General features: G+C 42.1%; 1 protein-coding gene across 1 annotated transcript in view; it reads left to right on the top strand.

Moving 5' to 3' along the window:
• The window catches only part of ANO2 (anoctamin 2), a 148,466-nt gene that overhangs the window by 91,568 nt on the left and 39,335 nt on the right, over positions 1–17,563 (top strand). The window contains exon 14 of the mRNA XM_089526905.1: positions 10,509–10,598. Within this exon, the coding sequence (XP_089383031.1) occupies positions 10,509–10,598 (90 nt within the window). The remainder of the gene's footprint in view (positions 1–10,508; positions 10,599–17,563) is intronic.

Genomic DNA, 17,563 nt, shown 5'->3' with positions numbered 1-17,563 from the left:
TAATTTGACACTTTCCAAACAAAGTATTCTTCTGTTCTCTAATTTAATCCAATCTTCTAACCAGAGTGAACAGGCTGCAAAAAAATATAATCTTAGATTGGGTAAAGCACAACCTCCCCTCATGGGTGAATCAGTTAGGATTCTCCAACTAATTATTGCCTTTTTACAAGACCATAAGAATTTGGAGAGTTCTCTTTGCCATTCTTCAAGATAACGTAAATGTGAGACAATTGGTAAGTTTTGGAAGAGAAATATAAACCTAGGTAAGACATTCATTTTTATAACGGCTACTTTACCAAGAAAAGAAAGATGTAATTTAGACCATTTCCCTAAATTGGAACGTATTTTTTCCAAGTCCTCAAATAGTTGTTATGGAAAAGATCTATATTCCTCTTTGTTAAATTTAAGCCCAGATACCTTACTTCTTTTTCCACTTTGTAACCTGATAGTTTTGCAAGTTCTTCATCCTCTTTCTGTGATAAGTTCTTAGTTAGTATAGACGTCTTTTCTTCGTTTTCTTTAAAACCTGAAAAACTTCCATATTCAAACAAAATCTCTTCCATGCGTTTTATAGATGTCTTCGGGTTTTCTAAATAAAGTATTATGTCATCCGTGAAGGCTCTTAACTTAAAACAACACTCTTTGATTTGAACTCCCTGTATTGTTTGGTCGTTTCTTATTTTAATGTTTAGAATTTCTAATACAATTATAAATAGGAGGGGTGAAAGAGGACACCCCTGCCTTGTTCCTCTTTCAATGTTAATGTTAGGAGTTCTCTCTTCATTGACGATTAACTGGGCTTTTTGATCTTTATAAATGTTCTTAATCCAATTTAAGAAATTATCTCCCATATTCATTCTTCTGATGGTTTCCAGCAAAAAGTTCCAATTTACCCTGTCAAACGCCTTCTCCGCGTCCAATAGTATCATAATTAATTTGTTTTATTTATATACCGCTATTCCAAAGATCATAGCGGTGAACAGCAAGTAAGCTAATTAGCAAGTAAGCTAATTTGCCCCCAACAGTCTGGGTACTCATTTTAGTGACCTCGGAAGGATGCAAGCCTGAGTCGAGCTTGGCCCTGTTACTGGTCTTGAACTCGCAACCTTGTGGTTTTGAGTGAATGGCTGCAGTACAGGCATTTAACCACTGCGCCACCAGGGCTCCTTGGCCATTATTTTTCTCGTTATGGTGTTCAAAATATTCAATGATGTCAATCATGGTTCTAATATTATCCTTTAAAAGTCTTCTAGGTAAAAAGCCACTTTGATCTCCATGTATTATTCTACATAGTATTCCTTTTAATCTCTCTGCTATGATGGAAGAGATCTTATAGTCAACATTAAGCAGAGAGATCGGCCTATAATTTTTGACATCTTTTTTATCTTTGTTTTCTTTTGGTATCAAGGAGGTGTAGGTGGATTTCCATGAATCAGGTATCCCATGAATTTGTATCTCATTTAAAGTCCCTTTTAGGGATTCTGTGGCGGGTTACAGACCGCCATTAGGGACATCCTGAGGATGTCCCAGTTTTAAAAAGGTGCCCCTAACCCTATCACGGACAGAGTCCGTGACAAATGGCGGCGGCCATTCCACACGGCCGCTGCCATATTGACATAGCGGATGCTGTGCGTCCGCACGTCGTGCCCCAGAAGTAATGCCGCGAGTGCGTGACTAGCGCCTCGCGGCGTCTCTTCCGGGGCCCAGGAAGGAGCGCGATTTCCATGCTCCTTCCTTGGAGCGTCCGGGAGCCGCGTGGTTTGGCCGCTGCGGTTCCTGGACACTGCAAGCGGAGGCAGAGCCAGACCGCCGCAATCCAGCGGTCTGTAATGCGCCCATAAGAACCTCTTCCATTTGTTTGTAAAAGGCAGAAGAAAAATCATCAGGTCCAGGTGTTTTGTTAGGTTTCAATCTTTGTATGGCTGCTGATATCTCTCTGTTGGTAAATGGTTGATTCAATTTCAGGTTTTCTTCATCATTTAATTTTGGAATTGTTTGTTTATCCAAGTAACTACATATTTCCTTTTTATCTAGTTCGCTATTTAGATTCTATTATTCTATTTGGCTAAACAGACAGGCAAAAAGAGATGCTTTCAGGCTGACTTGCAACTGTGGCATTTAGCTGACACATGCCTTGAAGCCACCAGGAAAGTACCCTCTAGGCAATTTATGAAGAGAATAGCCATTTCAAAAAGAAGCAGCGTTTTCCGCTTCTTCCTGGCTTGAAGCCATATGATGTGGTCATGACATGAGCACTCCAGCTGCCTTGGGAGCTGGAGGTGCGGTTGGTGGGGTTGCAATGTGGCTTCAGAAAAGTCAGCTTCAATCCACTTTTTCCTGTCCGTCTGTTTCACCCCTATGATTCCTAAACTGTAATCCATCTTTATATCTACTACAATACAACAGAATCAATAATACAGTAAGACTGTAATGGTTTTATTTATAACGCAACTTCCCCTTTTTAAAACTGCTGCCATGGAAATAAATATTCTCCTAAGCACTGGATTCTCCAGTACTGGATCTAGTGTTTCAAAAATTGTTGTTGTGTGCCCTGAGGTCATTTCTGACCTATGACAACCCTAAAGTGAACCTATCATGGTTTTCTTGGCAAGATATGTTCAGAAGAGGTTTGCCATTGCCTTCCTCTGAGGCTGAGAGAGTGTGATTTGCCCAAGGTCACTAGTTAGTTTAATGACTGAGCAGGGATTCCAACCCTAGCCTCCAGAGTTATATACTCCAGAACTCAAATCACTATGCCACACTGTCTCCAAACATACTAAAACATGAAGACTTTACATGTAGACAACTAGTTCCCAAATGCCTGAAGGTTTTTGCCAGCTGATGAAAAAACAGCAAGATGGGAGGCAATCTAATTTCCTTAGAAAAGGAATTCCAGAGTCTGGAAGTAGCCACAGAAAGGCCTTCTCTTCTATTCCCATCAAATGTACCTTTGAAGGTGGTGGAGTCAATGGAAAGTTCTTAGAGCTCAAGCACTCTGAATTGTGATTGGAAAGAGACTGACAGTCTTTGGAGCTGTTTTAACAACTGAGCTATGTTGTTCTGCAACCAGCTCTGTTAAAAATCTGACTGGCTGCAACTTTTTGGACCAGTTGAAATTTCTAAACATTTGTCAAAGGCAGTCCCACATAAAGCATATTAAAATAATCCTGACATGGGTGAGGTACATAAAGCGGCGTACCAGTGCTGATTCTAGGGTTAGGGACTTTTCTCAGGTTCTTTTTCCCTCAGAGGGAAGCCACGCGGTTTGGCAGCTGTGGCTTCCCTCAGGAGGAAAAAAGGCTGCCGGCAGGCCACTTTTTTCAGGCGGTCTGTCCCAGGCCATGGTCAGGTCAGATGTTCCTAGGAATAGGTGCAGTTGGCCCATTAGTTTTAATCTTCTAACTGCATTCTCAGTCACCATCAAAAACTGAGGAATAGTTTCAAGGCTTAGTCCAGGAGTACAGCCAAGCTGTAAACCTGTGTTTTCAAGGACAATGTTACTACATACAGCACAGGTTTTATCTCTATTCCCTTATTTAACAAAGGAATTTCTATCAAAATGCACTGATTTAGAAATGAAAGAATTCCCAGATAGTCAAAGTTTGGGGGAAAATATTTGGAGGGACTACATCTTCCAGAAGAGAGCTTGCATGGTGTTGTGGTTTTGATGTCCACTACTAGCAGTTCTTAGATCTCTGTGTGACTCAGACAAACCACACACCAAAAAGGGGCAATCCACACATTTCTTTTGCTGCAGCAAAGCAAAAGAGGATCAGGGGTCTAATAACTTCCACAATCTTATCCACTGAGAAAATCACAACTACAAGTGTTTATGCATTTCAGTATGGTAATCACAGAGCATTCTAGCTCTGTGTTGACTATGCCTCACTAATCAGCAGGTAACATTCATGAGCATGTGTACTAAACTAAGTTACATAATGCCATCCCATAATATTCATTATTTAATTATTGAAGCCTAATTAGCATTGTAACCCTATAGCCTAGGAGGTGTGAGTTTTGCCTTATGACATCAGAAAGGATAGTATATTTGTAAAGTCGAAGGCTTTCGTGGCCGGCATCCATAGTTTTTTTGTGGGTTTTTCGGGCTATGTGGCCATGTTCTAGCAGAGTTTCTTTCTGATGTTTCACCAGCATCTGTGGCATCAAAGAAGATGCCAGCCACAGATGCTGGCGAAACATCAGAAAGAAACTCTGCTAGAACATGGCCACATAGCCGGAAAAACCCACAAAAAACTTGAGTTGCTGGGTGGTTTTAGGCAGATCGTTCCAACCAGGTTCCCTTACCCGTGTCTTCCAACTTGTGCATCCATTTCTTTCAGGTTTCAGCCCAGGGCCTCATACTCCTTTCTGATATTCTGAAGGCTGTGCCTTGCAGTATCATTGGTTCCCACGTGGTGATGTTAAATACCTCTCTGTCACATCTTGGATCTTTACCCCAGGGAGACAACACACCTCCTGAGACATCTTGTCAGGCCCTCAAATCACGGTTTCTGTACTCCTCAGCAAGGAGTCCCCCACTACCACGGTATGCCTCCATCGAGGCTTAGCATCGACTGTTCCCTGTGGTGGTACTCTCAGGCTCTCCTCCTCTGTCCCTGTTATATAGCCCAGTTTTGGGTTATACTGTAAAATAATATTCAAAGTCTACAGTTAAATAAGCCATTCATATCATATCACCACTTTAAAAGGAAGTGGCAAATCTCATCAAATAATGGTGTTGACATGGTTATCCATAGAATCTTGAATCTATGGGATATCTGAGTCTCAGGAACTGAGTGGGATATAAATATAATCATATTGATTATAATCAGGAAGGGTGGGTAACACATAATTCAACAAATGAAGTGGCACCTGATTTTGTGGGTCTTGGACTTCTTAGGAACCCACCACTTATATCCCATTTGGATTATGTTAATGTCCTCTGTGTGGGGCTTGCAGAGTGTTTGGAAACTTCAACTGATACAAAAAGTGGTAGTCAGATTATTATCTGGGACTGGTTACAAGGAGCAAACTTTTCCTTGTTGCAGCATCTTTCCTGGCTGCCAATCCATTTCCAGGCACATTTCAAAATGCTGGTTATGTCTATGTAATTCAGGTTCAGGATATTTGTAGCACTGTATGTAGGTGGCTCAGTGGTTAAGATGCTGACTCTGATTATCGCAAGGTAGGTATGTTGAGGCCGAAGCACCGCATGACAGAGTGAGGTCCTATCACTGTTCCAAGCTTCTGCCAACCTAGCTGTTAAAAAACAAGCAAATGCAGGTAGATAAATAGGTATCACTTTGGTGGGAAGTTAACAGTGTTCTGTGCAGTCATGCTGGCCACATAATCACAGGGTCATCTTTGACAATCCTGGCTCCTCGACTTAATAATGGAGATGAGCACCACCCCTACAGTCAAACAAGACTTGATAATCATGTCAAAGGTTCATCTATATCTTTTTATTCTTCTATGCAAACCTGTCATTTTCAGATCTAGTGAGGAGGCCCTTCACTCTGGTTCCACAAGTACACCTGATGAGAATACAGGAAAAGGGTTTTCTTAGTGGCTGCTCCCAGACTCTCAAACTCCCTTCCCATAGAGGTTAGACTAGCATCATAGAATCCTTTGGACATGCTCCAGTTTCTCAGCATACTGTTTGAATTGTGGTGGCCAGAACTGGACACAATATTCCACATGGGGTCTGACCAAAGCAGAATAGAGTGGCACTATTGCTTCCCTTGATCTAGACACTATACTTTTATTGACACAACCTAAAATTGTATTGGCCTTTTTATTGTAACCTAAAATTGTATTGGCCTTTCACTGTTGACTCATGTTCAACTTGTGGTATACTTGGACTCCTAGATCCCTTTCACACATAGTTTCCTTCAGCCAGGTGTCCCCCATCCATGAAGAAGTACCTAGGATTTTAGGGATGGACTAAGGCTAGAGTTCTAATCCCAGCTCAGCCATGTAAATCCACAGGGATTTATCTCCCACTTCACCAAAGAAATTAACTGGGTGACCTTGAGCAAGTCACATGCTCTCAGTCTCAAGTCCATCCCTAAAATCCTAGGTACTCCATCATGGTAGAAGGCCAGGATGACCCTTGGGAATCCCTTCCAATGCTAGGAGTTCCTGCCATTGGACTTCACCCTGCCCCTTCTTCTCTTTTGTGAGGGTCACACTCTCTCAGCTTCAGAGGTAGGGCATGACAAACCTCTCTCTGCAGCTCTCTCAAGGTGATGCTAAGGAAAACCTACTTTTATTTTGCATTTTAATTTCTTTATTTTCAGAATATCCATGAGTGATGCTAACCTATCATGCATTTTATTATTTTATTTTTGGCAAGAAGAGTTCAGAATACCCATGAGAGTGTGATGTATCCAAGGGGGGGGGGTGGATGAGATGAACTTTGGAATCCCTTCCAATGCTAAGATTCCCCCATGGCAGAATTCCTGCTTGGCAGAAGAGCATTGCCATTTGCCACCCCACCCCCTTCTCTTATGTAAGGGTCACAATGTCTCAGCTTCAGGGGCAGCCCATGGCAAAACTCCTCTTTATGTCAAGAAAACCCTTGGTTGGTCACATCTTCCAGTGCCATCATGATGTTGAACAGAGGGTCAGACTACATGTCCTCTAGGATCCTATGTATTCCTATGTATTCCTTCATAGCAGAAGGGGGTTGGACTGGATGGTCCTTGAGGGTCCCCCCCAACTCTACCGTTTCTTGTTGGGGCTGCAGTCAAAGTTTATTTGTTGAGACTGGGGTTTTTCTGTGTGTGTCTGTGTGTGTGCCTTCAGGTTTTTTTCAAACAGGGGAATGTTCTTTAAACCTCTGCCAAACTTCTTATTGACCTGGTAATTAAGTTTGAAATGCAAATTAAATTAGCACCAAAACACGTAAATAGCGTAAATGTTCAACTTGTCTTTTATTGTCATTCAGGAAATCTGTGAAAAATCCTTCTCTAGCTGCTGACAGGGAGAGACAAAATAACTTTTTAAAACTGGAACCTTTGAAACGAATATTTTTTTTAAAAAAAAATCACCAAGTTCTCAATGGATGAGAAGAAAAACATTGGTTTGTTGAACTACTATTTCGAGGCAAGTGATGAATTTACTAGACCTAGTCATCCTTGTTGGTTAGGTTCAGATCTAAAATAGCTGATCCCCTTGTTGCCTCTTCCACCTTTTGGACAATGAAATTGTCTTCGAGGCAAGTGAGGAATTTGCTAGACCTTGAGGATTTTGCTGAGTTTGACTTCCAGCAAATATCAGGATAGTTGAAGTCACTCATCACTACTACATCTCTCCTTTCTGAGTGTGTGGTCATCTGTTCTAGAAAGGCACCATCCAATACCTCCATCTGACTTGGGGGTCTATAGTAGACTTCCACAATAACATCCCTGTTTCCCTCCCCTTTAATATTTATCCAGATGCTTTCTATCTGGCTTCCAGGATTGATGTGCTGGATCTGTTTACTGGTGTAAATATCTCTGACATATAAAGCTATTCCTCCTTCTTTCCTCTTTGGCCTATTTCTACCCCTGTATTCCTACATTCCAATCATGAGACTCATCCCACCAGGTTTCAGTGATGTCTATTATATCTTATTTGCTTTGTTGTGCTAGGAGTTCGAGTTCATCTTGCTCTGTATATTAGTGTAGAGACATATAAGACCATGTGTTCCCTTTACTTGCTGCCTGTGCAAGGTTTTTTTGCCTCCCACTGTTGGGTCTTTGCACTGTTTGCCTTCTTCCCTCTACGACAGTTTGACTATTTTCACCAGCCCTTTTGCCTTCCAAAATAATATCTACCTCCCCCATATAACTCACTTTAAAGCCCTCCTGATCAAACTTTTGAGGCTACTGGCAAAAACGATTTTGCCAACTGGTGTGAGATGCAATCCATCCTTTGCCAGATGTTCCCACCTCATGGAACTGCAGCCCATGATCCAAGAATTCAAATAATTCTTGGCAACACCATCTACGGAGCCAGTTGTTTTCATCCACTATTTTCTTCTCCCTTCCTGAACCATGATGCACTTCAACTGGCAGAAGAGATGAGATGACAACCTGTGCAGCCATCTCTTTCAGCTTCCTACCCAGAGCTTCATAGCACTTATGATATTCTGAAGACTGTGCCTTGCAGTATCATTCGTTCCAACATGGACTAAAAGGAAGGGGTATTGGTCAATAGACTTGACTAATCTTGTCCCCAGGGAGACAACGCACCTCCTGAAGACATCTTGTCAGGCCCACCAACCACTGCTTCGGTACCCCTTAGCAAGGAGTCCCCCCACCACCACCACATGCCTCCTCCAAGGCTTAGCCATGACTGTTCCCCATGGCAGTACTCTCCTCCTTGCTGTCCTTTTGCAGGCAGGTGGGAACATTTTTTCCAGCAAGCCTTTGAGGTTTATTTTGCGGGGGGTGGGGGATAGAGGAAATAGGTCATGTATAATGTGCTATTTTTTTAATATAATATACACCTCTCCCCACCACAAAAAATACATATTATACTGTGATCATACAGATGCAGTCTGTAAACTGCCCTTTCTTTAAAAAAAAAACCTGATTTCATAATTTTAACAATGACTAATAATCCTTACTCTTTCCAGTATCTCTTCTTCCTTCTAAATCCATCCATATTCCACTTAAAGAATAATTATTCCTTTAAGTACTAATTGCTAATATTATTTCACTTGCTTAGTCTCTCCACTACTACAGACGGCACTGGGTATGTTTAGCCTGGAGAAGAGACGGTTAAGAGGTGATATGGTAGCCCTGTTTAAGTATTTGAAGGGGTGTCACATTGAGGATGGATCAAGCTTGTTTTCTGCTGCTCTAGAGACTACAACACGGAACAATGGATGAAAGCTACAGGAAAAGAAATTCCACCTCAGCATTACACTAAGAGCTATTTGACAGTGGAATACACTCCCTTGGAGTGTGGTGGAAGAGGCTGGATAGTCACCTGTTGGGGATGCTTTGATTGTGATTTCCTGCATGGCAGGGGGGATGGACTGGATGGCCCTTGTGGTCTCTTCCAACTCTATGATTCTATGATTCCTTTTATTCTTCCTGTCTCCAAAGGTGGCAGGAAATTTGATTACTCTTTTCACTGTTCTATGACGAGCAAGATACAGTCCACCATTGCCTTATGAGGGGGATCTGTTCTGGACCCCGCCGCGTAAGGCAAATTCCACCTATGCTCGAGCCCCTTCCAACGGGGCTTGTGCGCAGTGACACGGTGGTGCAGCACCCCATGCACACCGTGCGCACCCCGCAGCTTGAGTGCATACGCTCAAGAAGACCACTGTATTTCAAATGGTTTGTCCCTCATAGTGAAGCTGACCAGTTTCCCAAAGAATGAAGAGAGGGAAGTCTCCAGAGAACTTTTGCTTAAATTACAGAGCTAAGACTATTCACATAATGTGTCATCTCTATATTGTGAGCCTTCTTTTATATTGTCAACTGCCTTTGGTCCCTTTTGGGGAGAAAGGTGGGATAGAAAATAAATAAATAAATAAATAAATAAATAAATAAATAAATAAATAACCTAGGTAGCAGCTGTAACTTTCATAGAATTTGTATATGCTGAGGCTGAAGCATAGCCTTAATAGCCACAAGGATGGTGTTTCTTTTTCAGCTTTTTAGCAGCATAAAGAAATCCATACACAGTGATTATTTTTTTGACACAGTATAATTTGTAAAATTTCACTCAAGTATGCAATGTGGTATACAGTGTGCCCAGGTCATACGTGGCCATGCCATACGCAATTTCCAGCATATGCTGGAAGCCTGCACCGGAAGAAGTAATGGGGTGCGCACCATGGTGACAAGTCCCATTACTTCTAATGGGGCTCCAGCATACTTGGTTTTTTTTTTCTTTATGCGGGTCCGGAATGGATTCCCCACATAAAAAAGGGTGCGCTGTATATGTATCAATAAAAGTGGCCTAAAATCTGTTTTATTCCTCTCAAGAATAAACCTATTAAATTCAATAGTATTAAAAGAACGGGCAAATGTAGTATCGGAGCCATTGGCAATAATCTTTGAAAACTGATGGAGAACAGCAGATTGTTCTACTCTGTGGCTACAAAAAAGAACATCCTGATGGTGAGAGCTGTTCAGCTGTGGAACTTGGAATGTGGTGGAGTCTCCTTTTGAGCTTTTTAAACCATTTAAACAGAGGCTGGATGGTACTCTGTCAGCAGTGCTTTGAGGGTATATTCCTCCATGGCAGAGGTTTGGACTGGATGGTCCTTGTGGTCTCTTCCAACTGTATGATTCTATTATTCTAAAGACAGTTTAAATGAATCTTCAAATGTTACATATAAATTAGCAAAAAATGAGTGTGATTAAATCTTATCAAAACTATCATGAGACAAAGTTTTACTGAATGACACCATCACATTATTTTAACTTGAGTTGGATCACTACTATTTTCATTTCATTATTTAGCATTATATATTATAATTTTGCCATTATGTCTTATACTAGGATGAAAAGGATGAAAAGGAAAAGGAGAAACTGACTTGGAAAGATCGTACCCCTGGTTATCTGGTGAACTTGGCATCTATCTTATTTATGGTAATTTTTTGCATCATTTATTTTATTTCCATATGGGTCTACATAAATTGTCTTTGACTGCATGCATCATCAGATTGAATCAACATATTCAGATATTCATATTATTGTGCTAGTTCCTATTTACATAAACTTTCTTTCAATTAAATTAGTGACAGAAACGTGACAGAAAAGAAATAGAAATGCAATTTTCTCATAATTGTGGTGCCAATCAAGTTTAAGACATGAGCCAGAGCATGGTGCAGATTTGTCCTTAACAACTACTTTGCTAAACAAATTTAGTTATCTGAGATATGCCAACCGTTTTGTTTTGTTTTTGTTTTTTATGCTACAGATATTACCAAGAGACAGGAAATTCTCTGATACAGATTATTCATAGTGGACTCATAGGCGGGGTACAGACCGCCAAAAAGACCTCGGCGCTTCTCTTTCCTGTGCAGGAGCACCGCAGCATATAAATTGCACAGCGCTGCTGCACAGGAAAAAAGAAGCTCAAAAATGGCTCCTTTTTGTGGCGCCGCAAAGCGCCAGAGATGGTGCAGTTATGGCGCAGCTGCGCAGCCCCGTTTAGAGGCTGCACAGCTGCGCCGTAACCATCATGTGCCACGTCTGGCAGGCACGCTGCAGCTGTGGTGCTCCGCCCACCAGGCAGCGTGCCTGCCAGACGTGGCACATGATGCCCTAGCACGTGACGAGGGCCCGTCTGTTCTGGGCCATAGATTTCTGCAGTGTGATTGTTTCTGTGAGACTTGGGATTGCTCTGACCAAAAAACCATGACAAACTTCAGGTAAACCAGGAAGTTTATTATAAGGACTAAGTAGAAGTATTCCTGGCCACGTCTTTGTTGAATCTGAGGAACTCCAAATAGAGACAGCACTTTACAATTCCCCAGACCCCTCCCTTTGAGTTGGTTTCCCTTCGGTTCAGCCTTTGATGTAGAATTTCTCCCTTTGTTCTGAATGGGGAAAGGGGGGGTGTTGACCATTTGGTTCCCAGTTCCTCTACCAAGTAGAGATCTAAGGCTGTATGCATCTTTGGTATCAGTTTCCCAACAACCCCTCATAAAACTGCCTAACTGCAATACGTGACCATCCGGCCCATTCCTCATGGTGGCAGCCCCCCTATTTCCAAAGTGACTGTCTATCTATATCTCTACTTCCTCTCTCTATATGTGTATCTATATCTTCCCTATTTGTGGGTGAGAACCTATTCCCTGACCCCCACTCTGCGGTTCATCTATCTATCCCTCTATCTATCTATCTATCTCCCTATCTATCTATCTATCTATCTATCTATCTATCTATCTATCTCTACAAACCTGATGGCAGAATACACCCTGAATGACTGACTGAAGGTGGATTCTGACAGTTTCTTGGAGGCAGTATACATGCTGCTCTCACTATTCAGATGTTGCCCTTGAAAGACTATATGTCATCAGAAGGACGTAGGAAGGTCCTTTATATTGATTCATACCACTGTCTCTTCTAACCCAGTGGTTCACACTAGCTGGTGGCTATCTAGTGTTTCAGACATTATTCTTTTCTAGCTCTGTCTGTAAATCTTTAGATATTTCCTAGCAATCTCCCAAATACTTAATAGACTCAGGTCTGCTTATTTTCCAAAATCAAAGAAGATGGAATGTATTTGGAATAGTGTGGCAGGCATCATCTTTCTTTAAAGTGGAGTAGCTACAGAAGAGTGTTCAGCATGAGATCATGTAAAACTGGACAGCAGTCTATGTGACCTGACTGAGCATTGTTTAGAAATGAATTCTAAACATGAAGCTTGGTATGTTTAGCTTGGAGAAGAGAAGGTTAAGAGGTGGTATGATAGCTCTGTTTAAATATTTGAAGGAGTGTCATGTTGAGAATGGTGCAAGCTTTTTTTCCTGCTTCTCCAGAGAATAGGAGCCAGAGCAATGGATGCAGAAAAAGAGATTCCACCTAAACATTAGGAGGAACTGCCTGATGGTAAAAGCTGTTTGACAGTAGAACACACTCCCTTGGAGTTGTTAATGTATTGAAGGTGAAAATGTTCAGATGTGGCAATGGTTGCAGAAGCCTAAATTGGCTACAGCTGGAGTCCAGAGCAGCAGCCGGATGCTCAAGGTCAAATAAGCAGGACTAAATGTAAATATGCCATGTCTTCAGTCTGAAGAGGGATCGGTGTCTATGGTGCATAGCAACTTGTGTAGAAAGAGGCTGGGCTTAGTGGTCGCCTCATGGTAATTCTGTATATAAGCAAAAACGCTGTGCTGTGAGATTGTGGGAGTTTGACATAGTGTGGTGTGTTGGTTGGTAAGAGTTTTTCTATAGTGGTGATTAGCTCGTGTTATTTGAAACAAAGCAATAAAGCCCTCTTAGGAGTGAACTGCTGGAAAGTGATTCTTTGATCTAGCAGCTGTTTCTCCAGGCAGTCTTCCAAGCAAGCCAAAAGCTTGTGTTTGGAGCTTCGCTCTGTTCCTGTGTTGGAGAGATAGCTGACGTCTTCATCCATTTGCCACCGGACCAGAATCACTGGCAAGATTCATCACCCAAATATCAACAGGAGTATGGTGGAGTCTCCTTGTTTAAAGGTTTTTACCAGAGGCTGGATTGCCATCTGTTAGGGCTCCTTTGACTGCATATTCCTGCATGGCAAAGGGTTGGACTGGAGGGCCATTGGCGTCTCTTCTAATTCTATGATTCCATAATTCTGTAATTTCTTTGGGAGGTAACTTTTTGGCAAATTGTTGGGTTTTTAGGAATCTGGTGGACAGATATACCTTCTGTCGCACTTTGAATTCCCAATTTGGACCTGTTTTCTTGTTGGCATATTTTTAATACACTATTTGGTACCAAGCAGTTCATATATATTTCATGCCCAGTCAATTAAAGGCACTGGGGCCAGTCTGTTGAACCTCAAGGCTCAGCACAATTCAAAGACTATTTCAAAAGGCAAATGTCCCATGCTTTGATGAATAGTGCTTTTATAAGCGATTGCTGCATAGGGCAGGAGGCCAACCCAAATGTCCTGCTGATAATTTGTGTAAGAACTCAGATATTGTTTTAATACCTGACTCACTCTCTTTGTCTGCCCATTACTTCAGGGATGATTGGCTTAGCTCATACAAACTCATTCAATGCCCAACCATTTCAAAAATACTTTCCCAAATCATGCATCCTGGCCTGAAATAATTTTGGTAGGTATTTCATGTAACCTGTAGATGTATGTTGCAAACAGGTTTGCCAATTGTTGATAATAACTTACTTGCCATTGTACCTGTGTGGAGAATAGGTCAATGATTACGCAGACAGACATTTTCTCCAGGTTTTCTGGGAGACAGGTGATGAAATCCAAACTAATGTGAGACTAAGGGTATGTCAGGGTCTCACTGAGGTCACCTGTCATGGGTTATTGGTTATGATAGTTTGGTATATAGAATGTATTGAATAGTGATGCTACAATTGGGGAACTTGTTGTTATTGTTGTTGAAACGGCTTTGGGGAGTGGAGGACAGGAAAGGAAAGAGGCAGAGATGTTACCAGAGTCTCAAGATTACTCTCTTGGGGAAAGAATGAAAAGTAGGGGAAATGAGCAGGAAAGGGGCTGAAGTGTGAAAGGGGTTATATGTTTGTGTTCAGGACTTTGCAGCCAGTTCTGGCAAGCACTTGTCTATCATGCTGAGCTTCTCAATAAATCCCTTTTTTTCCTCCATGGAGCCAGGTTAGTTAGTTAGAGATGGGGTCATCACAGATTGCCAGAACTGCAAAAAGAACAGTACCCTGCTCAAAGTAACCATATATTCAGAGAGAGAGTCTGAACCTAAAGCATCAAGTGAAAAAACTGAGATGAATCATTAGGAAGAGGGATGGGGAACCATTCAAGCTGGTTCAGGAAAATGAACCTGAGGCGGAGCTAGGCCCCAGCTCTGCCTGCCAGGTGCTAGTTCTGCTCTACCAGCTCCAGCAGAGTTGACTGAGCCAGTCCCTAGCTCTGCTTTGCCAACTTCAGTAGAGCCTGTGCCTCAGCAGCCCACCTTTCCCCCAGCAGAGAGTCCAGGCCTGTGAGACATAGAGGAGCAGGATGAGCTGATACCTACCTTCAGCCAAAGAAGGACAGAAATGGTGTGCCTCCAGCGTTCCTGGAGGTTATATGAGAAGCGCTCACTAATCACCAAACAGCTGTGATTAGGAGCTGGCCTAATATAACCACCTGTGAAACGCCGAGCCTCTCTGTCTGTTTTCCTTGGCGAAAGCTTTTCTCTCTGACGCCCTCAGGCTTTGTTGCCAGACCCCTTGCTTCCTAGACCTTGGATTGACCTAGAACTCTTGACCCTGGACCAGACTCGCTGACCTGCTCTCCAGAACCCTGGATCGTGGACTGGCTTCTGTTTTTGCTCTGTTGGACACTGGACTGGTACTGTGCTCAAAGATCTGATTCCTTGCTGCTGCAAAGTTGTGTAATGTTTGCATTTGCCTGCCTCAGTGTTATCAACTTCTCTGTTTGGCTGCTTTCCCGGACACAACTGATCTGACAACTTCTTGTTCTGGTATATCTGGAGAGCAGAGGGCATGGATCTCAGAAGCAAAGATCCATGTGAGGCATATGGATTGGTGCTATTCAGCCAGATGGGACTTTCATAGAATCATAGAGTTGGAGGAGACCTCAAAGGTAATCCAATCCAACCCCCTACCATGCAGGAACTCTCAATCAAAGCATACCCGACAGATGACCATCCAGTCTCTGTTTAAATTCCTCCAAGGAAAGAGACTCCACTACTCCACCATGTTGAAGGGGAATCTGTTTTCCTGTTGCATCCATTATTCCGGGTCCTACTCTCTAGAGCAGCAGAAAACAAGCTTGCTCCCTCCTCAGTATGACATCCCTTCAAGTATTTAAAAAGGGCTATCATATCACCTGTTAACCTTCTCTTCTCCAGGCTAAACATCCCCAACTCCCTAAGTAGTTCCTCATAGGGCATGGTTTCCAGACCCTTCACCATTTTAGTTGCTCTCCTTTGGACATGCTCCAGTTTCTTAACATCCTTTTTGAATTGTGGACACAGTATTCCAGGTGGGGCCTGAGCAAAGCAGAATACATTAGCACTACTACTTCAGTTGATCTAGACACTATGCTTCTATTTATGCAACCCAAAATCACATCTGTATTTTTAGCTGCTGCATCACACTGTTAACTCATGTTCAACCTGTGATCTACTTGGACTCCCTTTCACATGCAATCTATTTAAGACAGGTGTCCCCCACTCTATATCTATGAACTTCATTTTCCATGCCTTATGTGCAGTACCTTACATGTCTCCATGTTGAATTTCATTTTGTTAGCTTTGGCCCAGCTTTCTAGTCTATTCAGGTCATTTTGAATTTTGATCCTGTCCTCTCGAGTAGTAGCTACTCCTCCTATTTTGGTGTCATCTGCAAATTTGATAAGTATGCCACCAATTCTGTCATCCAAGTCATTGATAAAGACATTGAATAGCACTGGCCCCAGGACAGAACCATATGAGACCCAACTGGTCACTTCTATCCAGGATGAAAAGGAGCCATTGTTGTGCACACTTTCAGTTCCGCCAGTCAACCAATTACAAATTCATGTGACAGTTACCTTCTCTAGCCCTTATTTAAGAAGCTTGTTTTCAAGAATGTCATGGGGAACTTACTGAAACCAAGATATACTATATCCACAGCATTCCCTTCATCTACCAAGCTAGTAATTTTATCATTAAAAAAAAGAGATCAGATTTGTCTGTCTGGCATGTCTGGCATGACTTATTTCTCATGTTGACTTTTTGTGATTATAGCATTGACTTCTAGATGTATACAGACTCTCTATGTTATGATATGCTCTAGACTCTTTCCTGGTATTGATGTCAGACTAACTGGATGATAATTGTTGGGATCCTCTCTTTTTTTGAAGATAGGGACATTTGCCCTCTTTCAGTCTGCTGGGACTTTTGCTGTTTTCCAGGAGTTCTCAAAGATTATTGCCAAAGGCTCCGATATTACATTTACCAGTTCTTTTAATACCTTTGGATGTAGTTCATCTCGTCCTGAAGCCTTGTCTTCCTTTAGATTAACCAGGTATTTTGGTACTATCTCTTTACTTATTCTGTGCTTAATTTCTCCGATTCTGTCCTCTGCTCCATTTACTCAGGTTGACCACCCTTTTCCGTTTCTGAAAAGACTGAAGCAAAGAATGTGTTAAGTAATTCTGCCTTTTCTCTGTCTCCTGTTAGCATTTTGCCATCTTCTCTGTGGAGTGGGCCTACCATATCCTTCTTCTTTTTGCTACGAACCTACCCAAAAAAAGCCCTTTTGATTGTTTTTGACCCCTCTAATAAGCCTGGGTTCATTCTGCACATTAGCTTTTCTGACTTTACCCCTACATGTGCTCACTATTGGTTTGAATTCCTCTCTGGTGATTTTCCCATTTCGTATACATGTTCCTTTTAAAACTTAGCTCAGTTGAAAGTTCCTTAGTCATCCATCCTGGTTTCTTGAGACACCTCCCATTTTTCTTTCTCACTGGAACTGTTTGAAATTCTGCCTTCAGTATCTCCCTTTTGAGAAACTCCCATCCATCCTGAACTCCCTTATCTTTTAGTATTTCTGACCACAGGATCACCCTCAATACTACTCTAAGTTTACTGAAATCCGCTCTCCTAAAGTCTAGAATGCGTGTCTGATTATGCCTGGCTTTTCCTTTCCATTGTATAACAAACTCCAGGAGAACATGGTGACTTCCACCTAATGATCCCACCACTTGCACCCTATTAACCAAGTCATCCTTGTTGGTTAGGATCAGATCTAAAATAGCTGACCCCCTTGTTGCCTCTTCCACCTTTTGGACCATGAAATTGTCTTCCAGGCAAGTGAAGAATTTGCTAGACCTTGAGGAGTTTGCTGAGTTTGACTTCCAGCAAATATCAGGGTAGTTGAAGTCGCCCATCACTACTACATCTCTCCTT

The sequence above is a fragment of the Sceloporus occidentalis genome, unplaced genomic scaffold, assembly GCF_023333645.1.
Source record: "Sceloporus occidentalis isolate IW3139 unplaced genomic scaffold, rSceOcc1.0.p SCAF_5, whole genome shotgun sequence".
Lineage (NCBI taxonomy): Eukaryota > Metazoa > Chordata > Lepidosauria > Squamata > Phrynosomatidae > Sceloporus > Sceloporus occidentalis.
The sequence above is the reverse complement of the archived record's forward strand: the minus strand, read 5'-3'. Positions and strand labels throughout refer to the sequence as shown.